Source organism: Nelumbo nucifera, chromosome 1 (genome assembly GCF_055504915.1).
Source record: "Nelumbo nucifera cultivar China Antique chromosome 1, China Antique-T2T, whole genome shotgun sequence".
NCBI lineage: Eukaryota > Viridiplantae > Streptophyta > Magnoliopsida > Proteales > Nelumbonaceae > Nelumbo > Nelumbo nucifera.
In genome coordinates, this window is record NC_142649.1 from 209,706,821 (window position 1) to 209,734,593 (window position 27,773).

At 40.6% G+C, this 27,773-nt stretch overlaps 1 protein-coding gene across 3 annotated transcripts; it reads left to right on the plus strand.

The window, feature by feature from the left end:
* The first annotated feature begins 687 nt into the window (after positions 1-687).
* LOC104585635 (uncharacterized) lies at positions 688-27,687 on the plus strand. 3 transcript variants are annotated; one of them, XM_010242583.2, is made up of 8 exons: positions 694-1,028; positions 1,146-1,247; positions 1,334-1,448; positions 2,245-2,360; positions 2,784-2,969; positions 23,100-23,242; positions 26,392-26,592; positions 26,945-27,687. In XM_010242583.2, exons 1-7 carry the CDS (start codon positions 907-909, stop codon positions 26,571-26,573), a joined length of 966 nt encoding a protein of 321 aa, XP_010240885.1. In that variant the 5' UTR covers positions 694-906; the 3' UTR covers positions 26,574-26,592; positions 26,945-27,687. The 3 variants fall into 3 exon arrangements, with proteins under 3 accessions (XP_010240884.1, XP_010240885.1, XP_088752184.1); XM_010242582.3 differs by lacking the exon at positions 26,945-27,687 and having other exon boundaries at positions 688-1,028; positions 26,392-26,872; XM_088896058.1 differs by lacking the exons at positions 2,784-2,969; positions 26,945-27,687 and having other exon boundaries at positions 26,392-26,591.
* The last annotated feature ends 86 nt before the right edge of the window (positions 27,688-27,773 follow it).

A 27,773-nucleotide genomic window follows, 5' to 3' on the forward strand; every position in this document is an offset into this window, starting at 1 on the left:
TCTGTGTTGTGCTTTACATCCTTCGAAAATAAAAATGAATAATTTCATGTGGCAGCATAACAAGTTATAAGTCATTTATGCATATTATTTAATATCAAAGTCATATTTAGGTAGATTACCAAAAAAGAATAAAAAGGTTGGATTTAGGTTATTTGAATATGTTTCATCGTACTCTTAAGGCTGGGTTGGATAAAATTGCAAAATGCATATGTACCAACGTGAAGGCAAACTTTGAGTGCAATGCTGGGTTCAGTGTTGAAGCAAACTTTGCTTCCATTTTAGATGTGAAAAAGCAATAAAACAAAAAAAAAACATTTACTTTCTTTTCAGTACAAAGAATACTCTTTATAGTTTTATCAACCCCATGAAAAATCAAACTAGAGTACAAATTCATATTGATTCTGCATTTGCACTAGACTTGTTCATGGCCTGGTTGGGCTTTGCTTTTGACAAAATTTAAATGGGCCTAACCCGAAGCCCGAACCTAAAACATTGTAAAGTTGAGACTGAACCGGAAACAACCGTTGATAACGGCCGTGGTTCCGCGCCATTTGTTCCGGTTATAACTTATAAGGGACTGGAGCCCAAAATGTCCAAACGAGTGGTCTGGCTTCGCGCTGAAGCAATCGTTTTTTGGTGAGGTAGGATCGAAAGAAAAGTAGAATAGAAAACGGAAAAGAGGACGCCGGTAGAGGGTAGACGTCACACCAAGTAGACCATCCTCTCTCTCTCTCTACTACTACTACTACAAATACTGCTATTCTTTCCTTGATTTTTACCTTTTAGCTCCAGAATTCCGGTCCTTCAAACTCAAACCAATAAATAAAGGCCTTGATTCTGAATCTACAGCAGCATCCAGCATTTCCCTGCAAATCCTGGTTTCTCCTGCATCGATTTGACGGTAACATGTGGTTCGAGATCTTGTGTGGATTGGTTGTTTTCCGCCTGCTCCGACGATTTTTCTACGATGATGACATTTTAGAAATCGAAACCACCGATTCCGATTCCAAGTTCCTGGTTGCAAGCAGGTGGGTTGTTCTGTCTCTGTCTCTTTGAAACCCTAATTGCATCTTACACAGAGAAACCGTAAAATTGGAGAAATTTTACCGGGCAAATCTTTGATGTTCTGGGTATGCATTCTATAGGATAGAGAAGCTTTATGGTGGTAAAGTGTATCTCGGACTTCGAATTCCGGACGCCGACACGGGTTCTCGACAAAACATCGACATGGTTCTCGTGACGAAAGGGTTAGGATTTTTGCTTTTCTGGATTGAATTCCGTGTGTGAACTTACCTATATTTTTAGTTTCTTAGATATAGTTTCGGCTTTTCAGAGAAGCAGTGGTGATTGCAGTCAAGAATTTTTCGGGTTTTGTGGGAATTGATGCTGATGGAAGCTGGGTTTGCACAAGCAAGAGTAAATACAAGACAGAGAGGCATCCTGATCCTGTCAGTCTCAATCGTTGGATTCTTCCCAGTTTTCTTGATAGATTCAATATTCTTTTTTTAAGTACATTCTAGTTATTTTGCTACTTGGAACCATAGACCAGAGTCTGGCACCCCTCGTATAATAGACAAGCCACTATTGCCTAGTGAAAATGATATTATTTATTTATTTGAAAATTCTTTTGTGTTGCTAATTCTGCTTTTCGTTTCATCTTGTTGAGCTTTTGGCCTATAAATTGAACTATTTATTTAAGTGGATTAAATGCAATTGATCTCTTAAAAGAATATTTTAAATCCTAAATTAGTACCGGGATGATCTTTATCATCCATTCAATTGGTGTATAAATATGTTAGGCAACTTATTTGATATTTTGTTAATTTTTTTAAGTGGTTGACTGAAAACAGTAGTTCAGAATGATATATATGTAATTTTGCTGCAATTTTTACACATCCTACCACTTCAAAACATTGATTTGATCTTATTCTCTTAGTAATATATCCACACACGTTTTGCATTTCTGAATTAGACATCAACTAAACTGATTCTGTATTTGAATTCTAAAATAGAAAATCAGCCAGAAAAAACAAAAAGTTACAATACTGTAGAACTTATAGGAGAACATCAACCTTAGTCTTCATTAGACACTTAACTTATTCCAAATTGTCATTAGCAGAAAGGTATGGTTCAATTGTGCTGGGTTTTTTTTTTTTTGGCATCATATGCAGGATTTTCTGTGCAAAACAAAGTAAAATATGGACTTGTCCACAATTTTAACTTAACCATCATTTATTTATTCAGGTTGTTGAAACTAAAAGGCAAGTTGCAGTTCTTGAATCATACCTGGAACAAAGGGGAGTAACATTGCCAGAAGGATACTTGTCTGGAAAGGTTGTACTCCCAAATCCAAATTGCAGGTGTGCATTAGAATCTTTCTTTACTGTTTTTTGGGAAAAGATGTGTTATTTCCTACATAAACAAATTCTTATCCAGCTCATCAACAAGGTTCTAACTTATCGGTGAAGGCCTTAGAGGAGTCTTAATGGATAGTGGACTGAAGGTATTAATGAGAAAGAGGACTAGTAAAGTTTCTCACCTTTACTTCTAGTGAGGTAAGGAAGTACAGGCTGTGGATTGGATTGAATGTTGACTGTTGGCTGTCCAATCATTTGGCAGTGCCTGTGTACATATATTTATAATTTCTGTGATTGTTAAGTTGTTAACATATATTTATGATTCATAACTTTCATAAGTGTAAATTATCTGGTTTCCAAATGACCCACAAATGTGTTTCTTCATTTACTGAAACTTTAGCTTTATTTTTCTGTTTCATTTTCTAGGACCATTCACTCAATAAGTTTCCCATCAGAGGTCATTTCTTTTGATGAATGGATACAACTTAAGCCAGAGCCCAAAAGTATGTTTTCTGGTTGGTTTAAGGATGCATTTCGGGGAGAAAAGAAGATGTATGATGCAGTACATCAGAAGCTTCATTTTGTTCTCAGTACAGCTCCAGTGTGGGATAGGTTTGCTCCAATCCCAACTTAGCAATATATTAGTATATATTCTTTACATCATCAGATGTCAATATGATTTGGAGAGAAACAAATTCATTGGTTGTCATAAAAATTTAAATATGCTGCCTTGGAGATTTTTTATGCTGTAACTCTATCTAATGCAATAGTTGTATCCTATAGAACTCCAATATCCATTCTTTTCTACCGGAAAAAAAATCCCCATTTTATGCAGTCTGCGTTATTTTCTAGAGGTAACCTGCATCCTCAATGGCTTATGTCACTGGTTTTAATTTGAGTTCATATTGCATTTTTATTTACTCAATTGCAAGAAACAGAAACACGAAGTATGAAGTTTTGCTATGGGGTCGTCTCCGTCGAAGATGGAGTCATCTCTTTAAAATTTCAAGTCCAACTGTCTCTGTAGCTGGAGCCGACGCAAGTAGCCATTAACCGCAAGTTCCTAGAAGCACGATGGATTGCCAACGCAAATGTATAGCTATTGGTTCCAAAACTTTTGAACTGGTTACAAATTGATATCCCGGGGATGGTGAGTTGGTGATCACAGAGCAAGGAAGAGGGGCTTGGACTAGAATTTCTCTGAAAAAGGAAGAGGCTCTCTGGACAATGGGTGGGCTGGAAAAAATCCTAGAAAATCGCTTCAAAACCTTTGAACCATTAAGGCGAGCGGACAGGGGAAGGATAACTACTATCCTAGTTGCAGAAAATATATGGGGAAGATTCATCAGACTGAGCCATTGGGAGGGAGCAAGTAGAATGCGAAGTATCTGCATTCCTGAAGAAACTAACTCGTTTGGATGAGAGACAATGATAAGTGCTTTAAAATCTGTTCTCACCAATAAGGGCAAGACAAACTTGGGCATCCCGTCATCAGAGGAGTTTCTGAATTTAGAGAAAGGCAGGAGTAGAGTGGTGAAGGTCGGAGGTCGTGCCTTCATCTCCATGGTCCACCGATCTGGTCCGTTCGGAAGTTGGAAGACTGCCTTCATCTGCACCAAACTAGAGGAGTTACCTTGGAGAGAGGTTGAGTTAGGTCTCTCAGCAAATCTGCACTCCCCAAAGTTGTTAACTGTGAAACCCTTCAAGTCAAACAACGGTGGGGTTTGCCCCTGTTAGAGTACACAAAACAGGGGTATTTTGGTCATTTGGGTTTATCTATTTGAGAGTGAAAGGTCTGTTTCGTTTAAGTTATGTGTCCCATCACTTGTGAGGGACAATATGGTCTTTCTTGTAACTATGTTATTGGAGATAAATACAAGTGGGTCAACTAGAGAGAGGACTGATTTTCCTCTACTGGCCGAACCCTTCTTCTTCTTCTTCTCCTCTTCTTCTTCTTCTCCTCCTTCTCTACTGTAACCTAGGACTAAATAAGGTTTTCACATGGTATCAGAGAGCATGTAACAAGTTCAGATCTGCTCATCTTGCTCTTTTATTCTGGTTCACCCAGTTTTTTTTTTATCGCCCTCTTCTCTAGGGTTTTGCCGATTTCTCAAGAACCACTGGGAGATTAAGGGAAAGGTTGAAAAGGAGTGGTCGTTTTTCTCTGTAGGAGGCCTTCATGCCTCCGGTTTGTGATGCAATGGCTGTTTGTGGTGATTGGTAGGAAGATCTCTATTCGATGGTATGAAGAGAGCAGGTTCGGGTGAATAGTGTTAAGCTGAGTACAAGTTGGTTTTGTAGAGTGCAGTGTAAGTGTTTGGTTTAATGGCTGAGTGATTTCAGCCCTTGTATTTGGTGTGTGAATGGTTCTGCAGTGTGCAGTATAGGTGTTTGATTTAATGACTGAGTGATTTCAGCTCTTGTATTTGGTGTGTGAGTGGTTCTGCAGTGTGCAGTACAGGTGTTTGATTTAATGACCGAGTGATTTAAGCTTTTATATTTGATGTGTAATGTGTATTTGAAGAAGTTGGTGGTGCTGAAAGTGAGATAAGTTTTGTGGAAGTGCATAAGGTTGTGCTGAATATTTGAAGGTGAATACTCTACATATAGCAGTGATTTCTTTGTGAGGTAAGGTGAATTAGTTAAGATGGCATCGATTGGAGATGGGAATGACAATAAAACAGGCGTTATGATTTCTCCAGATTACCTAAATGTTCAAATGACATCTATTAAGTTGAATGGTGAGAATTATGTGCTGTGGGAAAAATCTGTGGAGGTGTTTTTAAAAGCAAGAAAAAAAAGTAAAACATGTGAGAGAGGAGAAACCCTCCTCTAATTCTCTAGGGTTTAGTGACTGGGAATAGGAAGATGCACAAATAATGACATGGTTGTGGAATAGGATGGAACCAAAAATTAGCGTGAACTTTATGTTTCTAGATACAACTAAAGAAATGTGGGATCATGCTAAGAAACCGTATTCTGGGCAAGACAATACAACTAGGGTGTATCAGTTGTACCAAGAGTACTTTAATCTTAAGCAAGGCAGTCAAAGCTTGGAGGAATACTATGCAAGTCTGAGGAATATCCGAAATGAGCTCAATGTGTATCATCCTCTGACACAAGATGTTCATATTCAACAACAATAGTGTGAGCAACTTGATGTGACAAGGTTTCTGGTGGTTTGAAGGCTGAATATGAACCTGTCCGAGCACAAATACTAGGGGGGGGGGGTTTGCTCTTCCCTCGCTTGAAAATGTTTTTGCCCGTCTTAGGAGAACATCTATTGAGTCTATAGAGCATTCTTCTCTCTCATACAGATCTGGTTTTGTGGTGACTAGAGGGGGAGGCCGTGGAAATAGAGATGGTGGTGGTGGTCGTGGACTTTGAGGTAACCGTGGTGGTCCCATGTTTAACCGTGCTGGTGGCCGGAGTGGAGGTCGGGACTCAAGGGGAGGTCATGGTAAAGGAAGAAGTAATGCCCCTAGGAAGTGTACATATTGTGGATTAGAGGGGCACATGGTTAATTTCTGCTATGATTTACATGGTCCACCCAACACTTGGGCTAACCATGCTGTGACTAAGGGTAGTGGTACAGCTACTGAAAGTCAACAAACTGACCCGATCCCCTCCACATCTACTGGTGTTTCTGGGAAGGAGATGGTGAGTGTACCCCATGCAGTATATGAGCAGTTCTTTCAGACATCTTCGCAGTAGAACACAGCTACTCTTGCCCATTTAGGTATGGCTTGCTTGACTTCCAAGCTTTCACATTGGATCATTGACTTCGGAGCCTCGGACCATATGTCTGGGACTCCTAATGTATTTCCTTCTCTTTCTCAGTCCTTCACATCTCAAACAGTTACTCTTGCTAATGGTTCTACATCTCCCATCTGTGGTGTTGGTGATGTTGATCTCTCCTTGTCTTTATCATCTGTTATATATGTCCCCAAGTTCCCTTTTAACCTTATGTCTGTTAGTAGATTAACCAAGTCACTTAATTGTTCCATAACCTTTTATCCCTCTTCTTGTGTGTTCCAGGATCTCAAGACAAGGATGAAGATTGGTGGAGGGCATGAGGCAAGTGGATTGTATTACCTTGATGGTGGTGGGCCCTCCAATAGCTTTTCAGTTGTCTCTTACTCCTCTTCAATGGCACTGTAGACTTGGTCATCCTTCTCTCAAGGCTCTGAAGTTGTTGGTTCCTTCCTTGAGTCATCTTTCATCTTTGGATTGTGAGTCATGTCAGGTTGGGAAACATCATAGAGTCTCTTTTAGTCCAAGAGTTGATAGTCGTGTCTTGAGTCCTTTTCTTTAGTTCATTCTGAAGTCTGGGGTCTGATCAAAGTGATGTCATACAATGGCTATAAGTATTTTGTATTTTTTGTTGATGACTTTTCAAGGATGACATGGATTTATCTTATGAAAGATCGCAATGAATTGTTCTCTATTTTTCAAAAATTTTATACTGAAATACGTACCCAATTTGGTGTTCATATTAAAAAGTCTTCGCTCCAATAATGCCAAAGAGTACACCTCAATACCATTTCAACAATACTTAGAGCACCATGGGATAATTCATCAAGCTTCTTGTGCCTACACCCCACAACAGAACGGTGTAGCTGAACAGAAAAATCGACATCTCCTTGAAACTGCTCGGTCTTTGATGCTTAATATGAATGTCCCAAAGCACTTTTGGAGTGATGCTGTCCTCACATCCTGTTTTCTCATCAATCGGATGCCCATGTCCATCCTTAGAAGTCAATCTCCCTTCTCGGTGTTGTTTCCCACCTTGTCTCCATTTCCTCTCACCCCAAGAGTCTTTGGATGTGTTTGTTTTGTTCAAAACTTGGGGCCTGGTTTAGACAAGTTAGATGCACGAGCTACTAAGTGTATCTTCCTTGGCTACTCAAGGACTCAGAAAGGGTATAAGTGCTATAACCCTAACTTCCATAAGTCATTTGTGTGCTCCGATGTCACATTCTTTGAATCGGTTCCTTTTTTCTTGGATACTATGGTTTCTTCTCCTTCCCCCGTAGTTCCTCTTCCCGTCCCTGTTGCGGATCCCCTTCCCGTGGTTCCCATTCCAGTTGCAGATTCACCTCCTGTGCCAGTTACTACTGAGAGGCCACCAATCAGACAAGTGTATACTCACAGAAGAGCATCGGCCCCTCCTCCAATTCAGCCCTCATCGACAGATCCTGTCATTGCTTCTTCTCCCTTGGACCTTGATCTTCCTATTGCCCTGTGGAAAGGTAAACACACTTGTACTTCTCATCCTATTTCACACTATGTTTCAGCTGCTCACCTTTCTGCTTCTCATCGCAACTTTATATCATTTGCTATCATTTGTTTCCATTCCCAAGACTGTCCAGGAAGCCCTTACCTCCCTAGGGTGGCGGCAAGCCATGGAAGAGGAACTCTCTGCTCTACAACACAATCACACGTGGGAAGTCACTGCTCTTCCTCTTGGTAAGCATGCTGTTGGGTGTAAGTGGGTCTACACAGTGAAGTATCTTCCAGATGGTAGTGTGGAGCGATTGAAGGCCAGGTTAGTGGCCAAGGGCTATTCTCAGCTGTATGGTGTGGACTATATGGAGACATTTTCTCCTGTGGCTAAAATTGGTTCAGTTCGTGTGTTGATTTCATTAGCTGCTATGTATGATTGGCCTCTTGTGCAACTTGACATAAAAAATGCTTTCCTACATGGTGATCTCATTGAGGAAGTGTATATGGAGCAACCGCTAGGGTTTGTTGCTCAGATGGAGGATGGTAAGGTTTGTAGACTCAAAAAGGCAATTTATGGATTGAAACAATCTCCACGCGCATGGTTTGGCAGGTTCAGTGAAGTAGTGAAAGACTTTGGGATGAAACAGTGTCAGGTAGACCATTCTATGTTCAGCCATAACTCAAAAGATGGGAAAATCTTGCTAGTGGTGTATGTGGATGAAATTGTCATAACTGGGAGTGACAGTAATAGGATTATTAGGTTGAAGAAATTCCTACAGGACCATTTGGGTAAAATGAAGTACTTCCTGGGAATAGAAGTTGCAAGGTCAAGGCATGAAATTATCTTATGTCAAAGAAAATATGTTCTTGACCTACTTGAAGAAACAAAACTGTTAGGTGCTAAACCAGCAGAGGCTCATACCACATGTGAACTAGTATGGTTGAAGAACTTGCTACAAGAGATGGGGTTCTCGGTAGACAAACCCATGAGACTATACTGTGATAACCAAGCTGCTGTTCACATGTCTTCCAACCCAGTCTTCCATGAGAGAACCAAGCATATTGAGGTCGATTGTCACTTTGTGAGAGAGAAAGTGATAAGTGGAGTGATAACCACATCTCATGTGAGCTCAAAAAATCAGTGGGCAGATCTCTTTACAAAGGGATTGTCTCGGGGCAGAGTAGATTATATTTGTGACAAGCTGGGACTATATGACATATACTCTCCAGCTTGAGGGAGAGTGTTAGAGTACACAAAACAAGGGTATTTTGGTCATTTGGGTTTATCTATTTGAGAGTGAAAGGTCTGTTTTGTCTAAATTTAAGTTGTGTCCCATCACTTATGAGGGACAATATGGTCTTTCTTGTAACTATGTTATTGGAGATAAATACAAGTGGGTCAACTAGAGAGAGGACTGATTTTTCTCTACTGGCCGAATCCTTCTTCTTCTTCTCCTTCTTCTCTACTGTAACCTAGGACTAGATAAGGTTTTCACAGCCCCATTGGAGGATTTAGTGAGCAGGTGGGCAAGACTGGGTTCGATTTTTTGTCTATGGGAAGAAGGTGCTGATGGAGCGGTGGTGGCCGAAAGTGAATGCAATCCCTGCTTCTTTAAGTTTTAATGGTTGGTTAACGATACACGGTCTGCCCTTTCATCTTTGGACAATAGAGGTTTTCAGTCTCTTAGGAAGCCTTTGCATTGGCCTAGAAATGATCGATGAAAAAACAAGTGGCTTCTAGGAACTTCGTTTTGCCAGGATTAGGGTGAGAGGTAGAGGAGTCTATGAAGTGCCTCATGTAGTTCCTATCCTCGACAGAGATGTTTGGCTCTATTGCTCACTTGAGGTGGAGAAGACGAATGAGTCAGTACAAAGGTTAGCCGAGTCAACTCACCAGATTGGTGTCAGTACACGTGGCGTGGAAAGGGAGGTTGACGTGCCATCTGCCTCTAAGATGAAGTTGTGTGTGACTCCAGACAAACAAGAAGAGATTTTTTTCATACAAAAGAAAAGAAAAAAGCAGAAACCATAAAGGAAATCTGGCGGAAATGGGGAGGGAGCTCGAACAAGAAAAGAAACTTTTAATCAAGTTTCAAAATTCAAGCAGAAAGCTTCGCAAGGGGAGAAGGACAGTAGATGTCGGGTGGGCGGCCCTTCCAAAGCCCGACCCGACCGAGCGACCCAAACCCCTTCCGTAACTCATGACTGGCCTGAGCTAGTGGGCCAAATAAAGACAAGCCCATACTGAATGTTCTCACGAGGAAAACGACTATGTTAGCCCTGTTGTTACTCCTATGTATCTAGGCGAAGACCCTCTAAATACCCCTCTATCAGTAGGAGGGAAAGCAAGAGATTCTAATCGCCCTCTAACACCTTTGCTTTCAGGGAGTTCAAGTTCAGATAGAGAAGACGTGGAAGAGGAGTCTGATTCTGAGTTGAGTTCGTATGAATCTGAGGAAGACGTTGATGGCTGGGAGATGGCTCTAAAAAGAGCTCAATCATTATTTGAGAACAGGGAACACTGGGGCAGTGTGGAAATTCTAGAGCCGATGTAGCTTGTGAACCCAGATTATGGCTGCTTTGGTCCTAAACACCTTGAGAAAGGAGGAAAGACTGAATTTGCAGCAAATTCCAAACCAGGCCTTTCGTCTAACCTCTTTACTTGCTCTCCCTGTATTAATTATTCTCCCTCCTCCTCTGTACCCGAGCCTCACTGTGTATCTTTTGTGTCTCTTGATTTATTTAGGTGATGGTGGACTTCTATCCCAACCCTTGGCAAGTCCCTCTAAACAAGCTTTAACTTTGAAGACTTGCTTAAATATTGCCGATCAAGAGAACAATGGGGAAGACACTAAGCAGCAGATAGGAACAAAAGGAAGCAGCAAGGGGAAGAAGTTGGTACTTGGGGTAAAGAAAGGGACAATTAGAGAGCTTAAGAGACTCCATTGGAGCTTTATCGACCAAGGAACTGGGCTGTAAACAGCACTGGTAGAAGGATAGTTAAGGGAAAGAAAGGTGTAGGCAAATCATGAAGATCTTAAGTTGGAACGTAAGGGGGCTTGGAGGGAATTTGAAGAGAAGTTTGATGAAAGATACTCTAAGGAGAGAAGACCCAGACATAGTGATCTTACAAGAAACAAAGAAAGAAGTAATGAACAAAAATTTGATTAAAGCAATTTGCGGAATCAGAGGAAGGAAATGGGCAAACCTTCCTGCAAGGGGAACTGCGGGAGGAATCCTAATTATGTGGAAAGAAGAAGTGGTTACTGGAATAGAAATGGACAAAGGAGAGTTTACTATTTCAGTCCTTTTCACAAATACTTCTGATGGATTCAACTGGATTATGACTGGAGTGTATGGGCCAAATTCTCCTTCTCAGAGAGGGAGGCTATGGGAGGAATTGGATTCCCTGCATGAGTTTGATGACTTTGCCTGGTGTGTTAGTGGTGATTTCAATGTCACAAGATTCTGTAGTGAGAGCTCAAACAGTAGGAGAGTAGCGAGAAGTATGAAGGACTTCTCTGAGTTCGTTGCTAGACACAACCTTAGAGATCCCGCTCCCCCCCACCCTCAACAATGGCTACTTTACTTGGTCAAACATGAGGGGATGTGTGATAAGTAGCAGATTGGATAGATTCCTCATGACCAATGATTGGGAGGAACACTTTCCCAATTGTGTGCAATTAATTAAGCCTCGCTGGATCTCTGGTCATTGGCCGGTGGTGCTCCAGAATGAAATCTTTAGGAAGGGAAGGGCTCCTTTTAGGTTGGAGAAGGGTTGGACTGTGCATAAGGACTTTTAGCAATGAGTAGCTTCCTGGTGGGAGGAGTGCAGAGTGGAGGGCTGGGCAGGGTTCCGATTTCAGTAGAGGCTAAAACACCTGAAAAGGAAACTAAAAGCTTGGGGTAAAGAGGAGTTCAAGAGTTTTGTGGAAGAGAAGAATAAGCTAATTCAAGAGATTGATGATCTGGACCAAGAGAGCAAACAGGGAATTTGAATGCAGAGGGTAGAAGCTGAAGAGAAGTTATTAGAAGGGAGTGGGAGAAAATTATATTAAGGGAGGAAATCTATTGGAGACAAAGGTCTCGAGTGAGATGGCTGAAGGAGGGAGATAATAATTCAAAGTTCTTTCATAGCTATGCTTCAGGGAGAAGAAAAAAGAACTACATCTCAAAACTGAGGGTGGGGCAGAGAGAAGTAGAAGACAAGGAAGAAATTTCAGAAGTCATCATGCAGTTTTTCAAAGGGCTCTACTCAAAGGATGGTACTAGCAGAATTCCTCTAAACAGATGGGAAGGCCCAAGATTGTCTGAAGACAAAAAGGTGTGGCTAGAAAGACCTTTTGAAGAACAAGAGATTAAAGAAGCAGTTTTTAAGATGGACAGTGATAGAGCTCTTGGACCAGATGGGTTACCTATTCTTTTCTACCAACTTTGTTGGGACACAATCAAGTCTGATCTAGTGGAGGTATTTGCAGACTTCTACCTATCAGCCATTGTGAACAAGGGAAACAACTCAACATTCATCACCCTAGTGCCAAAGAAAGAGGGATCCTTAGAAGTTAAGGATTTTAGACCTATTAGTTTGGTGGGAAGCTTATACAAAATAATAGCGAAAGTGTTGGTTACCAGACTAAAGGAGGTGCTGAATGATCTAATTTCAAACAACCAATTTGCTTTTTGTGCAAGGAAGACAGATTACTGATAGCATTCCAGTGGCCAATGAATTTGTAGAAGAAAGAAGACAAAGTGGCAAGCCAGGGGTAATAATCAAGTTGGACCTTGAAAAGGCCTATGACAAAGTGGATTGGGATTGCTTGTTAGAGATACTAAGCCTAAGAAGTTTCGGTAGAAGGTGGATGAGATGGATAAAAGGGTGCATTAGCTTGCTTGGTTTTCAGTCCTGATTAATGGGGAACCTACTGGTTACTTTAATGCAAACAGGGTTTTGAGTCAAGGTTGCCCTCTCTCCCCACTTCTCTTCACTTTGGTGGCGAATGTACTTAGTTACTTGATACAAGAAGCGAGGGAGTTAAATTTGCTGAAAGGCTTTAAGATAGGTAGGGAGGCAGTTCCGGTTTCTCAGTTGATGTTTGCAGATGACATTATTCTTTTTTTGGAGGCGGATTGGGGGAACATTTCCATCTTAAAGAGAGTGTTAAATAGTTTTGAGATGGTGACTGGACTTAGAATTAATTACTCTTTAAAGCAGCATTGTGGGGCTGAATGTTGGTGATCCTCAAAGCAGGGGATTGAACTGTTTAAATGGGATGAAAGAAGAACCTTAGATATGTCTGCATAAAGTGATTAGGAGGTTAGTTTAGTGCTGAAATTCCTGCAATATGCAGAAATTTCTAGAAAGATTAAAAAAAAATCAATATCTCTAGATTGGAATGGAGTTTCTTTGAACTGTTTCAGAGGAAAGGTTAGGTAAGTCGACCAAAGCAAGGGATGTTTAAATGTGATGAAAGAAGAAAGGACCTTAGATATGGGGGATGGCTGAATTAGATTTGGTTTTCATCAACGTATGGTAGGGAAATTCTAGAGAGGCAAGCTTTTCCCTCTAGAAAGGTTTGTGGATGTTGAGACTCAAAGGAGCGGAGAGGAGACTTACCTGGGATCAAACTCATCCCTTTAATCAGTGTTGAAAGATGATTTTCTATTACCTATTCCATGGTATTTGATTACTGTGAGTGGTTGATCTCCTTGAATGTTTTGCAACTTTGCACACATATATACTGTCTAGAGCTAGCCAAACTACTTTCTGAATTAGAAAAACTCAAAATTCCAATTCTGCCATTCATAAACTGACTCAAAGAAAACTAAATAACTCGTGAGCCTACTCTTGTTGTGTAGCCCCATGAAAAAAAAAAAAAACCCTCTCAAGCTGAACTAGACAACTCAAACTAATAGGTTGGATCCCATAGACATGTTAAAATGATCAATATTGGCCAAAAATACAAAAAATACATAAAAATTCCAAAAAAAATCCAATTTGACTATTTAGCTCCTGCATGTGGTATATTTATCTTTTTCTTTTTCTTTTGAATACAGTAAAGTAAATTTTGTTAACACAAAGAAAAAGATGAACATAATACAAAAAAGGGTCAGGCAAAACTCTTTAATATAGTGAGAGACTGTATGCCCATAACTTTTTTCTGTGGCAGCAGTAAGATTAATGTGGGAATCCAATCAAACAGGAATAAGTTAACCAACTTCTTAACTATGTTGACCATACCATATTTATTTTGGAAAGTCAAAGTATTTTTCCTGACACTCCAACGTGATAGGAATGGAAGAAAAGCCTTGAAGATTGAAACTAAGGAGCTGCTATTTGAGGAGCTGAGATTAAATGGTCAGCTGAGGTTGAAGATCAGGAAAGCAAAGAGAGGGATGGTGCTGTTAGAAGGGTTGAGGGTAATAGAAGGGTTCAAGGAGTTTGTAGAAGGTGCAAGTAACAAAGGCAAACAAAATTGTTGGAAAGAGTTTCTCTCAGAAAACTGGAAGAAGGTTTGTTGTAGAATGTAAGAGAAACCTTAAAGGTTATTTTATCTCTTTGACAGAATTTTTTGGCAAGGGAAGAAAGCAGATGGTCTGCCTACCAGAAGGAAGGAAGAGTTAGGGCTGGAAGGCAGTTCATGGGGTCTTATGTGAACTGCTGCAACGCTTGGGTGCTAAAAGAGAAGTAACAGTAAAAAGAAAGATAAGCACTTCTACTAGTCTGGTGAGAAATAATAAGCAAGAGACTCTATTAGTGACAGCTGGGGCAGGCAAATACAGAATGGGAGTAAACATACAGAGAGGAGATTGGGAAAGTAAGCTGATAGTTAAAGCTTCAGCTCATATACTAGACTGAAGTCCTAGGAAAGCTCATTGAGAGGGCAGACTCTAGAAACTTGGTGAAAGGTTGGAGGGTAGGGAGGAATAGGGTTCCAGTAACACATCTACAGTTTGCTGATGACAAAATTCTTTTCTGTGGTGGGGATGAGGTAAGTCGGGTGAGTAATCTAAAGCAAGTGATCAATGTCTTCGAACATGTGACTAATCTTAAAGTGAATCTAGGCAAGAGTTGTGTGATTGGCATTAATTTGAGTGAAAGTGAGGTGGAGGATAGAACCCAAAGTTTGGGTTGTGAGATCGCTCATTGGACAGACATATATGGAGCTGTCACTAGGGGATAACTCAAGTAAAAAGAGTTTCTGGAACCCGGTGATTGAGAGATTCACTAAGGGGTTAGCATCTTGGAAGAAAAATTACCTATCCATGAGAAGTAGAATAACTCTGATTAAGTCCACATTGACAAATCTGCCTGTATACTTGTTTTCGGTGTTTAAAATGCCAAAAGGAATATGTGGAATTTTGGAAAAGTTGATGAGAGATTTCTTATGGGAACCAGGAGAGGAGAAAAAGGATCATAGGGTCAGGTGGGATATAGTTATCAAAACCAAAAGTGATGGTGGGCTTGCTTTAGGCAATTTGCAAAAAAAGAATGAAGCTCTGCTAGGGAAATGGCTTTGGAGATTGACTTTGGAAAGGGATAAATTATGGGCTCAAGTTGTCATATGTATTCATGGGCAAGCGGCGGATGGTTGGGACTCTGGAGTTTCAACTAGGGCTACGAGAGCTTCTCCTTGGAAATCAATTCATGCCATACTTCTTTTCTTCCTCTAATCAGGTATTATATGTGCTCCAGTAACTGCGTGAAATTTTGGGATCATGTTTGGGTGGGAAGCACTCCGCTAAAAGAACTTTTCCCTTCCTTGTATTCTTTATCACGGTTTAAAAATGAGCCAGTCTCCACTGTTTTGACCACCTCTAGTTCAACCATTGATTGGAATTTGGGTTTTAGAAGGGCCCTTAGAGAACCGGAACTGAACGTCATTGCTGACCTGCTACATATCCTTGAAGGGGTGGTTATTGACCCCCTTAGGAGGGATAGTAGGATTTGGGCTCCTCCTTCGGGTATCTTCTCTTGCTCCTCTTTCTTCAAGGAACTGGCTCATTCCCCTCCTGTCTTTGGAATCCCTTTTCCAGTTTTGGAAGTCTGGGGTAGACCAATTCCTTCCAGAATTAGTGTTTTTTGTTGGGAAGTTTTCCTTGGAAAGTGTAACACTTGCGACTTACTTCAAAGAAAAAGGCCTAATTGGTGTTTATCCCCACACTGGTGCATCCTTTGTAAGAAGAATGGTGAGACTTGCTATCACTTATTGGTTTCTTGCCCATTTGTTTCAGAAATCTGGTGTTGGTTTTTCTCCCTTTTTGGTGGCGGGTGGACCCCTCCCCCAAATGTACAAAGCCTCTTTCATTCTACTACTGTTAGGGGGCTGAAGAAGTGAGGGAAAATTCTGTGAAGGTGTGTAAGAGCAGCTGTATGTTGGACAGTCTGGGAGGAAAGGAATCAACAGACTTTTCATGGGAAAGAAAGAAATAAGGGTGTAATCATTGAACTGATTTCTATAAGGGTGACCCATTGGGTTAAAACTTTGCAAAGTTTTGAAAATTATTCAGGAGACATCATCAGGAAGTGGAAAGAAGTGGCTTGGTCAGCTCCAAGAAAGAATGTATCCCACCCAATTTGGTCCCCTCTAGTTTCAGGTTTCACTAAACTAAACTTTGATGGTAGTAGTGAAGGAAATCCAGGTTTGTCGGGTATAGGGGGAGCCTTCAGGGATGATGAAGGTCGACTTATTGCATTGTATTCTGGTTCTATTGGATGGGGGGACTCTCTTAGAGCTGAAATATTGGCTGTCTTGGAAGGGTTAAAAAGAGCACAAGAGTTAAATATCAAAAAATTGATAGTGGAAGGTGACTCTAAGTTGGCTATAAATTTGTTGATGAAGGATACTTCTAGTCTGTGGAAGTTTATGAATGAAAAAAAGAAAGTTAGACATCTCACCCAAAATATGGAAGTCAAGTTTCAATGGATAAAGAGGTGCGCCAACTCCTTGGCAGATTCATTGGCCAAACAAGGGGTGGGAAGAGTTAATTTCTTCTGGGCAACATTGTAATCTGAATTGCTTTCTTGGGAGGGTTAGGAATTTTTACCCCTCCTTTTGTACCTTTTCTATTATTATCTTTTAATAAAAGTCTCTGTTATTTTTGGTCCTGTATTTTGTCCATTTCAAGGTCCAAACTATCTGGAAAGTCCTATATTGCAGTTAGGTTTTCTCTGTTCTTTTTTTTTTAATGAATGTAGGTTTTCTCTGCCCCCCTCCCCCCCCCCATTGTCTTCACCTTTGTGTTAGTTCTTTCCTTTTAACTTGTTAGTGAGGCTCATTTTCTGCCTAATATTAAATAGTAGGCACTTGATGACTATGTCCAATCCCTATTGTTAAGATGTGCCGAATAGGGGTAGTTTAGTCTTCTTCTATTTATTAAGTAACTTGCTTATGTGGCAGTGTTATTAGAGTTACTCTGCCCCACACTTAAGTAAGGGCATTTCTGTCTTTGTAAACATTATTAGAATCTAATATAGATTAAGGGGGTCGACTGGATGGGTGAACCATCAGATTTTCGACAGACCCTTCTTCTTCTTCTTCTTCTTCTCTTCCTGTTCGGACTACTGTAGTAGCAGTCGAAACATGGTATCAGAGCCATGTTCCTGACCTAAGTCAGTTGGTAAAGCACCTCAGCATTGTTCGTGACTCTTCACCTTCGTTTCTGGTCAGTCGATGGTGAGAACTGGTTCGCCCTAGGTCAGAAACATTACAGCTTGTCTCTCTGCTGCGCATAACCTTCTTCAACAAGGAAAGTGACTTCAGCAGTGAATGGTTGATTGATATTCTCAAAGGAAGGTCGGTTCTCTCTTCTTCTAGTGTTACTTATATTTCTGGGTAGAAACCCTACAAGAAGCTGTTAGTACTGAGTAGAACCTAGAGAACTAGGTTCATTGTTGCCCTAGGAAGGGCTGTGTGTGCAGTAGCCGAATGGTGTAGGGCTGCTGTAAGTTGTTGAATGGTTTTAGGGCTGCTGTAAGTGGCCGAGTGGTGTAAGGTAGAATGCAATGACCTTGCCGAACTCCTTGTGGTTGTGTAATGCCCTCTTAAGTGTGTTAAACAAGTCTGAACTGGGTGCAGCAGATTTGGCTGTGTTGTGGTGCTTGAGTGGTTGTAAGAGGGCCTCTACTTGTGATTAGTGAATGGTAAACTGATGCTTATGTGGGACGTAAGTGTGTGAAGTCAGCAGTAGTGTGAATAAGAACAAGTGTGTGCTTCCACTGTGGTGTTTAGAGGCTGCAATAGGTGCTGAAATATCAAACTGTGAACAACATCAATCAGCTTGTAGCTGAGAAGTAAAGTTAGAGACAACTGTGAAAGAGTACAATGGCAGCAATAGGAGATGGCTACAATGATCAGAAACCTAGTGTAGTAATTTCCTCCGACTACCTAGGGGTACAAATGACCTCAATTAAGCTAAATGAGGAGAATTATGTTCCATGGACTAAATCAGTGGAAGTTTTTCTCAAGGCAAAGAATAAAGTAAAGCATGTAAGAGATGAGAAGCCACCGGTTGACTCTCCAGGGTTTGATGATTGGGAACAAGAAGATGCTCAAATCATGACTTGGCTGTGGAATAGTATGGAACCCAAAATCAGTGCCAACTTCATGTTCCTTGATACGGCTAAGGATATATGGGAGCATGCTAAGAAGCTATATTCTGGATAAGATAACACAACAAGAGTATATCAGCTGTATCAGGAGTACTTTGATTTACAACAAGGAACCATAACACTAGAAGAGTACTATGCCTGCATGAAGAATATAAGGAATGAACTCAATGTCTATCATCCCCTTACTCCAGATATTCAAGTTCAGCAATAGCAAAGGGAGCTGCTAGATGTTACAAGATTTTTAGTGGGGCTGAAGTCGGAATATGAACCAGTTAGAGCTCAAATATTGGGGGGCTCTACTCTTCCTACACTTGAGGAAGTATTTTCAAGACTTCGTAGAATTTCTTTGGGCCAGACAGAGAACCCCACACAGTATGATAGATCAGCACTTGTGACAGCTAGAGGTGGTGGACATAGTACAAGAGGGGGAGGTCATTCCAGAGGGGGCCGTGGCAATTCCATGATTGGTCGGGGTGGTCGTGACTCAGGGGGAGGCCGTGGCAGAGAAAAAAATAACTCTACAAGGAAGTGTACTCATTGTGGTAGGGATGGACACACAGTGAATTTCTGTTATGACCTACATGGCCCTCCCTCTAAATGGGCTAATCATGCTGTAGCAGGCGAGGTTGCTATTAGTGACAGTAAACTGGTAGACCGAACACCTCCCACATCTACATCTACTTCTGGGAGGGAGATGGTGAGTGTTCCGCGTGATGAGTATGAACGGTTCCTTCAAACTACTTCACAGCATACCACTGCCACATATGCCCAATCAGGTATTGCTTGCATGTCATTTAAAACTCCTTCCTGGATTATTGACTCTGGAGCCTCAGATCATATGACCGGGACTCCAGGTGTGTTCTCTTCTCTTTCTGAAACCTCCACATCACAAACTGTTACACTTGCCAATGGGTCCTCATCTCCCATCTGTGGTGTTGGTAATGTTGACTTGGCTTCTGTCCCCTTATCATCTGTTTTATATGTACCTAAGTTTCCATTCAATCTTATGTTTGTTAGTAAAATAACCAAAGTTCTTAATTGTTCTATTACCTTCTTTCCTTCCACTTGTGTTTTTCAGGATCTCAAGATGGAGAAGAAGATTGGTGGGGGGCATGAAGTTGGTGGATTGTATTACCTTGACGGCGGTGGATCTTCAATTGCACTTCAGACTTCCCTTACTCCTCTACAATGGCATTGCCGACTGGGACATCCATCTCTCAAGGTTCTCAAGATGTTGGTTCCATCATTGAGTCAGTTGTCAGTTTTACAATGTGAGTCATGTCAGTTTGGTAAACACCGTCGTGTGTCTTTCAGTCCAAGAGTTGAGAGTCGTATGTTGAGTCATTTTTCTTTGGTTCATTCAGATGTTTGGGGTTCAATCAAAATAGAGTCTTATAATGGGTACAAGTATTTTGTCTCCTTTATTGATGATTGTTCAAGAATGACATGGATTTACTTAATGAAAGAAAGAAGTGAATTATTTTTCATTTTTCAAAAATTCCATATTGAAATGCGCACACAATTTGGTGTTCCAATCAAAGTTCTCCGTTTAGATAATGGTCGTGAATACTTTCTTACTGCATTTCAACAGTATTTAGAACAGCATGACATTATTCATCAGACCTCGTGTGCTTTCACCCCTCAACAAAATGGGGTGGTTGAACGGAAGAATCGTCATCTTCTTGAAATTGCTCGGTCTATGCTTCACCACATGCATGTTCCTAAACGGTTTTGGAGTGATACTGTACTCACTGCATGTTTTCTCATTAATCGGATGCCCTCTTTTATTCTTCATGGTCGGTCCCCCTTCTCCATCTTGTTTCCCACTTTATCTCCGTTTCCATTAACTCCTTGTGTCTTTGGTTGTGTGTGCTTTGTTCATAATCTGAGTCCTGGAATAGACAAGCTAGATGTACGCTCAATTAAATGTGTCTTCCTTGGCTACTCTCGGACTCAAAAAGGGTACAAGTGTTATAATCCCATTGCCCGAAAGTGCTATGTCTGCCTTGATGTCACCTTTTTTGAGTTTGTCCCCTTCTTCTCCAGTCATGAAGCACCCTTGTCCTAACCCTTACCTCCTCTTCCTCTTCCTGTCAGTGATTCAGTTCCAGAGGCTGTTATTGGAGTAGACTCATCTCCTCATCCAATGCAGGTCACCACTGAACGACCACCGGTCCGACAAGTGTATATACGTCGAACGACACCGGCCCCTCCTCCTGCTTCTACTTCATCTGCGGATCCTCTCATGGCTCCTATTGTTGAACCTTCAGATCTTGACCTACCCATTGCCTTACGGAAAGGTAAACGTAGTTCTACACTCCATCCCATTTCCAATTTTGTTTCATTATCTCGTCTTTCTACCTCACATCGCCAGTTTGTTTCACTTTTGTCTTCTATTTCCATACCTAACAATGTTCAAGAAGCTCTTAGTTCACCTGGATGGCGGCGGGCAATGGAGGAGGAACTTTTTGCTCTTCAACATACTCAAACGTGGAAACTTACTACTCTCCCACCTGGGAAGCATGTTGTGGGCTGTAAATGGGTGTATACTGTGAAATACTTGCCAGATGGTAGTGTGGAGCGTCTGAAGGCCGGACTTGTTGCTAAAGGTTACTCACAGTTGTATGGTGTGGGACTACATGGAGACATTCTCTCCAGTGGCTAAAATTGGTTCCGTTCGTGTCCTAATTTCCTTGGCAGTTATGTATGATTGGCCTCTCCTTCAACTTGACATAAAGAATGCCTTCCTCCATGGTGATCTAGTGGAGGAGGTATATATGGAGCAACCACCTGGGTTTGTTGCTCAGGGGGAGGGTGGTAAGGTGTGTAAGCTGAAGAAAGCAATTTATGGGTTGAAGCAATCTCCACGTGCTTGGTTTGGGAAGTTCAACGAAGTGGTGAAAAGTTTTGGAATGAAGCAATGCCAGGTTGATCACTTAGTGTTCAGCTATGACTCAGAAGCTGGGAAGATTTTGTTAGTGGTCTATGTGGATGATATTGTCATCACTAGTAGTGATAAATTGGGGGTTGGCAAACTAAAGGTATTTCTGCAAAATCATTTTCAAACAAAGGACCTTGGAACATTAAAGTATTTCTTGGGAATAGAGGTTGCCAGGTCAAAACAAGGTGTGAATCGGTGCCAAAGGAAATATGTCCTTGATCTATTGGAAGAAACAGGACTGTTAGGTGCAAAACCGGCTGAGACCCCTATGGAACCAAATGTTAAGTTGAGCAGTGATACAGGAGAAGTATTTGAAGATCCTGGAAGGTATAGACGACTAGTGAGAAAGCTGAACTATCTGACTATCACGAGACCCGACATCTCCTTTGCAGTCAGTGTGGTGAGCCAATTCATGCAAAACCCTCGTATACCTCACTGGGATGCAGTCCTTAGAATTGTGAGGTATCTGAAAGGAGCTCCAGGCCATGGGCTATTGTATAAACCAGGAGGAAAACTTGAAGTAGTTGGGTATACAGATGCAGACTGGGCAGGCTCAATGAGTGACAGAAGATCTACTACAGGCTATTGCACATTTCTGGGAGGAAATCTTGTGACATGGAAGAGTAAAAAGCAGACGGTTGTAGCCAGAAGCAGTGCTGAAGCCGAATATAGGGCCATGGCTCACACTACCTGTGGATTAGTGTGGCTGAGGAATCTCCTACAAGAAATTGGGTTTCACATGGATAAACCTATGAAATTGTACTGTGACAACCAAGCTGCACTCCATATCTCATCCAATCCTGTCTTTCATGAGAGAACAAAGCACATAGAGGTTGATTGCCACTTTGTGAGAGAGAAGGTTCTTGCCGGAGAGATAAATACAGAACATGTGGGCTCCAATGACCAGTGGGCAGATTTGTTTACAAAAGCTCTAAGCTTAGGGAAAGTGAACTATCTATGTAACAAGCTGGGATTATATGACATATATTCTCCAGCTTGAGGGGGAGTGTTAAGATGTGCCGAATAGGGGTACTTTAGTCTTCTTCTGTTTATTAAGTAACTTGCTTATGTGGCAGTGTTATTAGAGTTACTCTGCCCCACACTTAAGTAAGGGCATTTCTGTCTTTGTAAACATTATTAGAATCTAATATAGATTAAGGGGGTCGACTGGATGGGTGAACCATCAGATTTTCGACAGACCCTTCTTCTTCTTCTCTTCTTCTTGTTCTTCTTCTTCTTCTTCTCTTCCTGTTCGGACTACTGTAGCAGCAGTCGAAACACCTATCAATGATTCTATTTGGATCAATAGGGGGGAGACATGATGACTGAAGCCAATAATCCTATAATAGTGACTGCAGTGGAATGGAGGTTCCCCCCTCCAAACTATCTGGAAAGTCCTATAGTAGGCACTTGATGACTGTATGTCCAATTCCCTATATTCTATTTGGATCATTAGGGGGGAGACATGATGACTGAAGCCAATTATCCAATAATAGTGACTGCAGTGGAATGGAGGTCTCCCCTCTGTTCCCCCCCTCCCCATGTCTTCACCTTTGTGTCAGTTCACTTGATGACTGTATGTCCAATCCCTATATTCTATTTGGATCAATAGGGGGGAGACATGATGACTGAAGCCAATAATCCAATAAAAATGACTGCAGTGGAATGGAGGTCCCCCCCCCAATACAAGTCTATACGAGGTTACACACAGAGATCAACTGAACCTGATGATATCACTTACCATAAGCAATGACTTTTTTTCCTTACTAAAAGTTATTGGTAATAAGAACTAACAAGTTTGGGTTTATCTATTTGAAAACATCCTTTTATGGGACTGCAAAGGAAAATGTCCATTTAATATATGTTGTTTTTTGTTACAATTTCATGTACGGACTAGGCTTCCTTTGTTATTAGTTCTATTCTATGATGAGAAAGTTGAACTTGTTTTTTCCAATTTCTATTGCAGGTTAGAGCTTAAAAACAATAAAAACCTTCTTGGAGAGTTTATGGAATTTAAAGGAAAGCAAGAAGATATCCAGGCTTTGAGAAATACTAAGAGATCGAAAGTTAGCTGGTTGATCATCCAGAAGTCAGCTATGTTTGGTTTAGGTAACTTACAGTGCATTCATTGACTTCACTGTTATATAAAAAGTATAATGGATGACATGTAAATATACTAGGTATTATGCTGACTGGAATTAAGAAATAAGAGGAGAAGAGAAGGGAGAAGAGAGAAGATCAATTGAAAGTAAAATAAAAGGTATGAAGGTGCCAACCAACTGGTTGGTAAGGTGCCTGCACTTGGGTTGGGGGGGTTATGGGTTGGGGGATGGGCTACCCCCCATTGAGAGTCAAAAAGGTAGGCTGGCAGCGCCAGCTATTCCATTTATAATAGGACAGTACAATAAAATAGGTAAAAAGGCAATAGTGCCCCTGTGGCACCTAAAGTAGATAAAAAAACTAAAAACAGAAATACAACACTAGAGAATAAACCCGATATATAGCATGGAAAGGGATTAGAATGTTGCATCCTTCTCATATTATGTACAAACTCAAAAGGATATTGACAACATTTATGGTTGCCAATGGTGTTTTGGGAAATCAACATTAAGTTGATGGAGAGAACTGAAAGAACATGGTCAATTGAGTAAAACAGGAACTCATTTTCCTTACTTTTAGCTTAACTTTGGGTGGGATTTTTTTTTTTTTTGAGAAAGATAATGTATGATACAAGGCCCTGTTCAGAAAGAATTTGTACAGGGGAAAACACTGAGAAGCTGATTACACTGCAGATCTACATACAAAAAGATTTCTATTATCAAGAAAAGAGTTGAAAGGTAAATCCTTTAGTCGTCTGTGAACTTCTGCCCATGAGTAAATTCTGCCCCATAAGCAAAAAGGCCAAATCACTGGCTCACTACTGCCAGAATTACTCCCCACAAGATTTTCCCTTTCTTGGGCAGACCCTTCAACTGCCAGCACCAAAAGAGAGATTTTAAATCTTTTGGAAAACAGAAAAAGCTTTCTCCCAAACCATTCTTGCAAACTTGCAGTGGACGAATAAATGCTCTGCATCCTTTGAGGCTGTCCCAAGCAGACTGCATCTGCTTGGCTCCACCATCGTTCCCCTTTTTTGCAAGCAAATCTTCTGTCAGGCATTTTCCGAAAGTGGCTGTCCATAACAAGAAGGCTACTTTAAGAGGCGCGACTGTTTTCCAAACTCTCTCCTGTGGGAACCTCTCCTCTCTCACTGCTTAGGCTATTGTAAAAGGAATTAACAGTAAAAACTCCGAGCTTCCCCCAACCAAATTCTTCTATCTGGCCTAGAGAAGTGTGGCCTGATGGAACTTACTTCTTGCATCATCTCCATCCATTGAGCTATTTCCCAGTCATTGAGATTTCATCTGAAAGTGGGACACCAATTGCCTGCAGTCCTGTCATGAGAGGAAACCTCTGCCACCAAGCAATCTTTATTTTGAGCTATCTCAAACAGTGCTGGAAATCTCTCCTTCAGAGGTCACTTTCGACACAAGTTCCTCCAGAATTTCACCTTTGAGTTGTCTCCAATTTCAAACTTAATTCCCTTTTTAAAATATGGAGCTGATTTCTGAATGTTTTTCCTCACTGAACACCCATAGGAGATGTTGGATTCACCTGGATCTCAGCTGAAATTGCTAGAACCATACTTTTGCCAAAATAACTCTTCTCCACAAGCTGTTAGTTTGCTCATCCCACTTCCAGAACCACTTGCCAAAACAAGCCATGTCATGGTTTAAAGTATCAATATGCCCAATACGCATGAACAGGTGTATCGGGTGTTTCGATACATCATAACTTTTTTTTTTATTTTTTTTTTCAAAATTGTTTCAGGGGGTCGGTTTTAGGCTTGCCTACCCCCTGAATTGGGGTTTCAGGGAGCTACCGATACGGGGCATATCGTATTGAAATTTTGAACCTTGAGCCATATTAAACTTTCTTAGCTTTGTCACTCCTAGACCACCAGATTTCCTTGGACTGCAAACCTCACTCCACTTGATTAGTGGATTTTGGACTCACCCATCCATCCCTTCCACAAGAATTCTCTCATCCTCTTTTCAAGTGTTCTCGCTACTGCATCTGGAATTGGGAATAGAGAAAGCAAGTATGTTGGTAGAATGACAGCAAACTTTTAATTGGAGTCAACTTCCCTCCTTTTGAGAGGTATCTTGTTTTCCACAAAGCCAGCTTCCTCAATTGGATTCATATTTGAAAGAAGGGATGGCTCCTAGAATTAATACAAGTAGTATGTTTTTTGTATGTTGGGTTCTATTCTCCCTCTTCCCTACTTCTTTTCTCTTCTTCCTTTTGTAAAGCTTTTTTTTTTCATTGTGCTGCCAATAAAAAAAGGAGGCCACCAATGTGCGAGGTGCCTTGTGACCGTTTGCAGTATACAACAGGTGCTCATCATCCATCTAGAAGCAGTGTTAAATGATGTAATATCTTATCAACAATGAAGATTTATCAAACAAAGAGAAGTCATGGATGGAGTATACTTGTTAATGAATGTATAGAAGGGAAGTCCAGGGAAACTTGGTTTTTGCATGCAAGTTCAGCTTGTAGAATGTATATGATTTGGTGAAATTCTAACATCTTCAATTTATTTAGAAATGAGGGAGTTTTGCAGGATTGGATCAAAGGTATATTGCAACAGCATTTTTCATTCTTACCAAACATACTCAAAAGGATTCTTTAGGTATTTTAAGGAATTTTCTCAGCAAGACACTTTCTTTTCTTTTCCTTTTTACCGTACATGGTGACATCTTAACAGTTTATGAAAAGCAGCAGAGATCCATAATGTTTTTTGGAGGATTCAAAATTAGTGATTAGGAAGTTATTGTATCACCACTTCTAAGCTGTATTTTGTTTGAAGGAAAAGGTAGGGAAAGGAAGGGAAAAGTAGGGAAACCTATTCAAGGTTTGCAGAATATGGAGAAATTAACAATTATTCTGAATTTATGTTAGGCTAAAAGTAAACCTTTTTTTTCATGATCTATAGCAAGGTCAAAGAGATTATATTAATGACTTAGCACCAACACCATAATAAGTAGAAAGTCAAACAGTCCCATTAGTGGGATGAAATAAACAAACAAGTATTCAAACCTCCACAAATCAGTGATTCCATGTTATACTGTGTCACTCAACCACAGATACTTCATTCACTTTGTGCAGTTAGACTCGATGAATTGTTGGCATTTCTGATTAATTTCTACCTAATGCAGGCCGTTCAAAACTCCAAGTCCTATACTCTCCTCGTGATTATCGAAATGAGGGTGCTTCAGTGTCTGAATGGAAGGAAGTAACAGTGAGACATAGTACTGAGGTTCTGTTTCAGCCCCAGAATTCTAATAAAGTTCAGAAATTCAAGCTTTCATCAATCATCTCTATGTCACTTAGTGCCTGAAGTAAAGGAATGGAAAAAGGTAAAGAAACCTCTGCAGCACAGTTAAAAAATTACTACATGGCATTAATAGATATAAAAGGAGCCACCACCACTTCAAAAAGACCAAAATGAGCAAAAAAGAAAAGAAAAAAAGAAATCTGTGTTTAAATACAGTTTTATAATTTGGCAGTACCATTGTATATATTATTATGACAGATGAATTTTGAGGTGAATTTTTTATTGTAACTAATGGACTCAGTGGATTAGTTAATTTTGTCAATATCTAAGACTCCATAGGAAATGATAGTAATTTTTCACAAGCTTGTTTTCCTGTCTTCTATTCTTGTTCTATCTTATAACTGGTGGATGTTTTCACCTGTGACACTGTGTAGTTGGATATGGGAGTACCACAGCTTCGATAGGAGCTGTGGATGGTGGTGGATCGTGGATGAAAGTCACTCAGTCACAGGTATCTCTGTTGATTTGAAGAAAGACCCAAGAGTTTTTTGTTGTTGCAGCACTAAGATTTGTACGGGGTTATTTATGGATGTGTGAATCATTTGCCCTTTTCAAAATGAGCTTTTTGGATGATCCCATATTTTGAATCCTTCATGATGATTCTAAACAAAGTTGGGAATTTATAACAGTACTGAGAGTGTTGGATACACCTATCGTGATCTTTTACCTGGGAACAATCCAATATTAATGCTATTAAGTGGACAGTTGGGATATTTTTGAGCCGTGTCTAAATTATCTTCTCTGACCAACTCACATGGGGCATTATAGAATCTGAGACGATTGAATTGATGACGACTTGCTGGTCATTCAGGACCCAGGAGCTGCATTTGAGGTGTCTTTGCCATCAAGTTGGACTTATTAGAGTCTTAAAACCCCAGTACTGCAGGCAAGCAGACAGTGTGCTTCTCAACGGTTCATAAAATGAATTTATCGAGTACAGGAGAACTGGAGGGAAAAAGACAGTCTTATGTTGAATCAATCCATCTTTCGGTTGTATTCTTTGGGATGCCAGAAAGTGAGGATCGATGATTAAAACTTAAAAGGCAATGTTTTAAAAATTTTCTGCATTTCTGTTGTATATAACAAAAGAACAGAGTAGTATTATTATTACCATTAACTGCCTTATTAAGAACCGAGGTGCTTGCTTGATCATCAGGGTTGAGGTATTACCTAAAAGACTGAATGCAGAGGCGAGACAGTTGG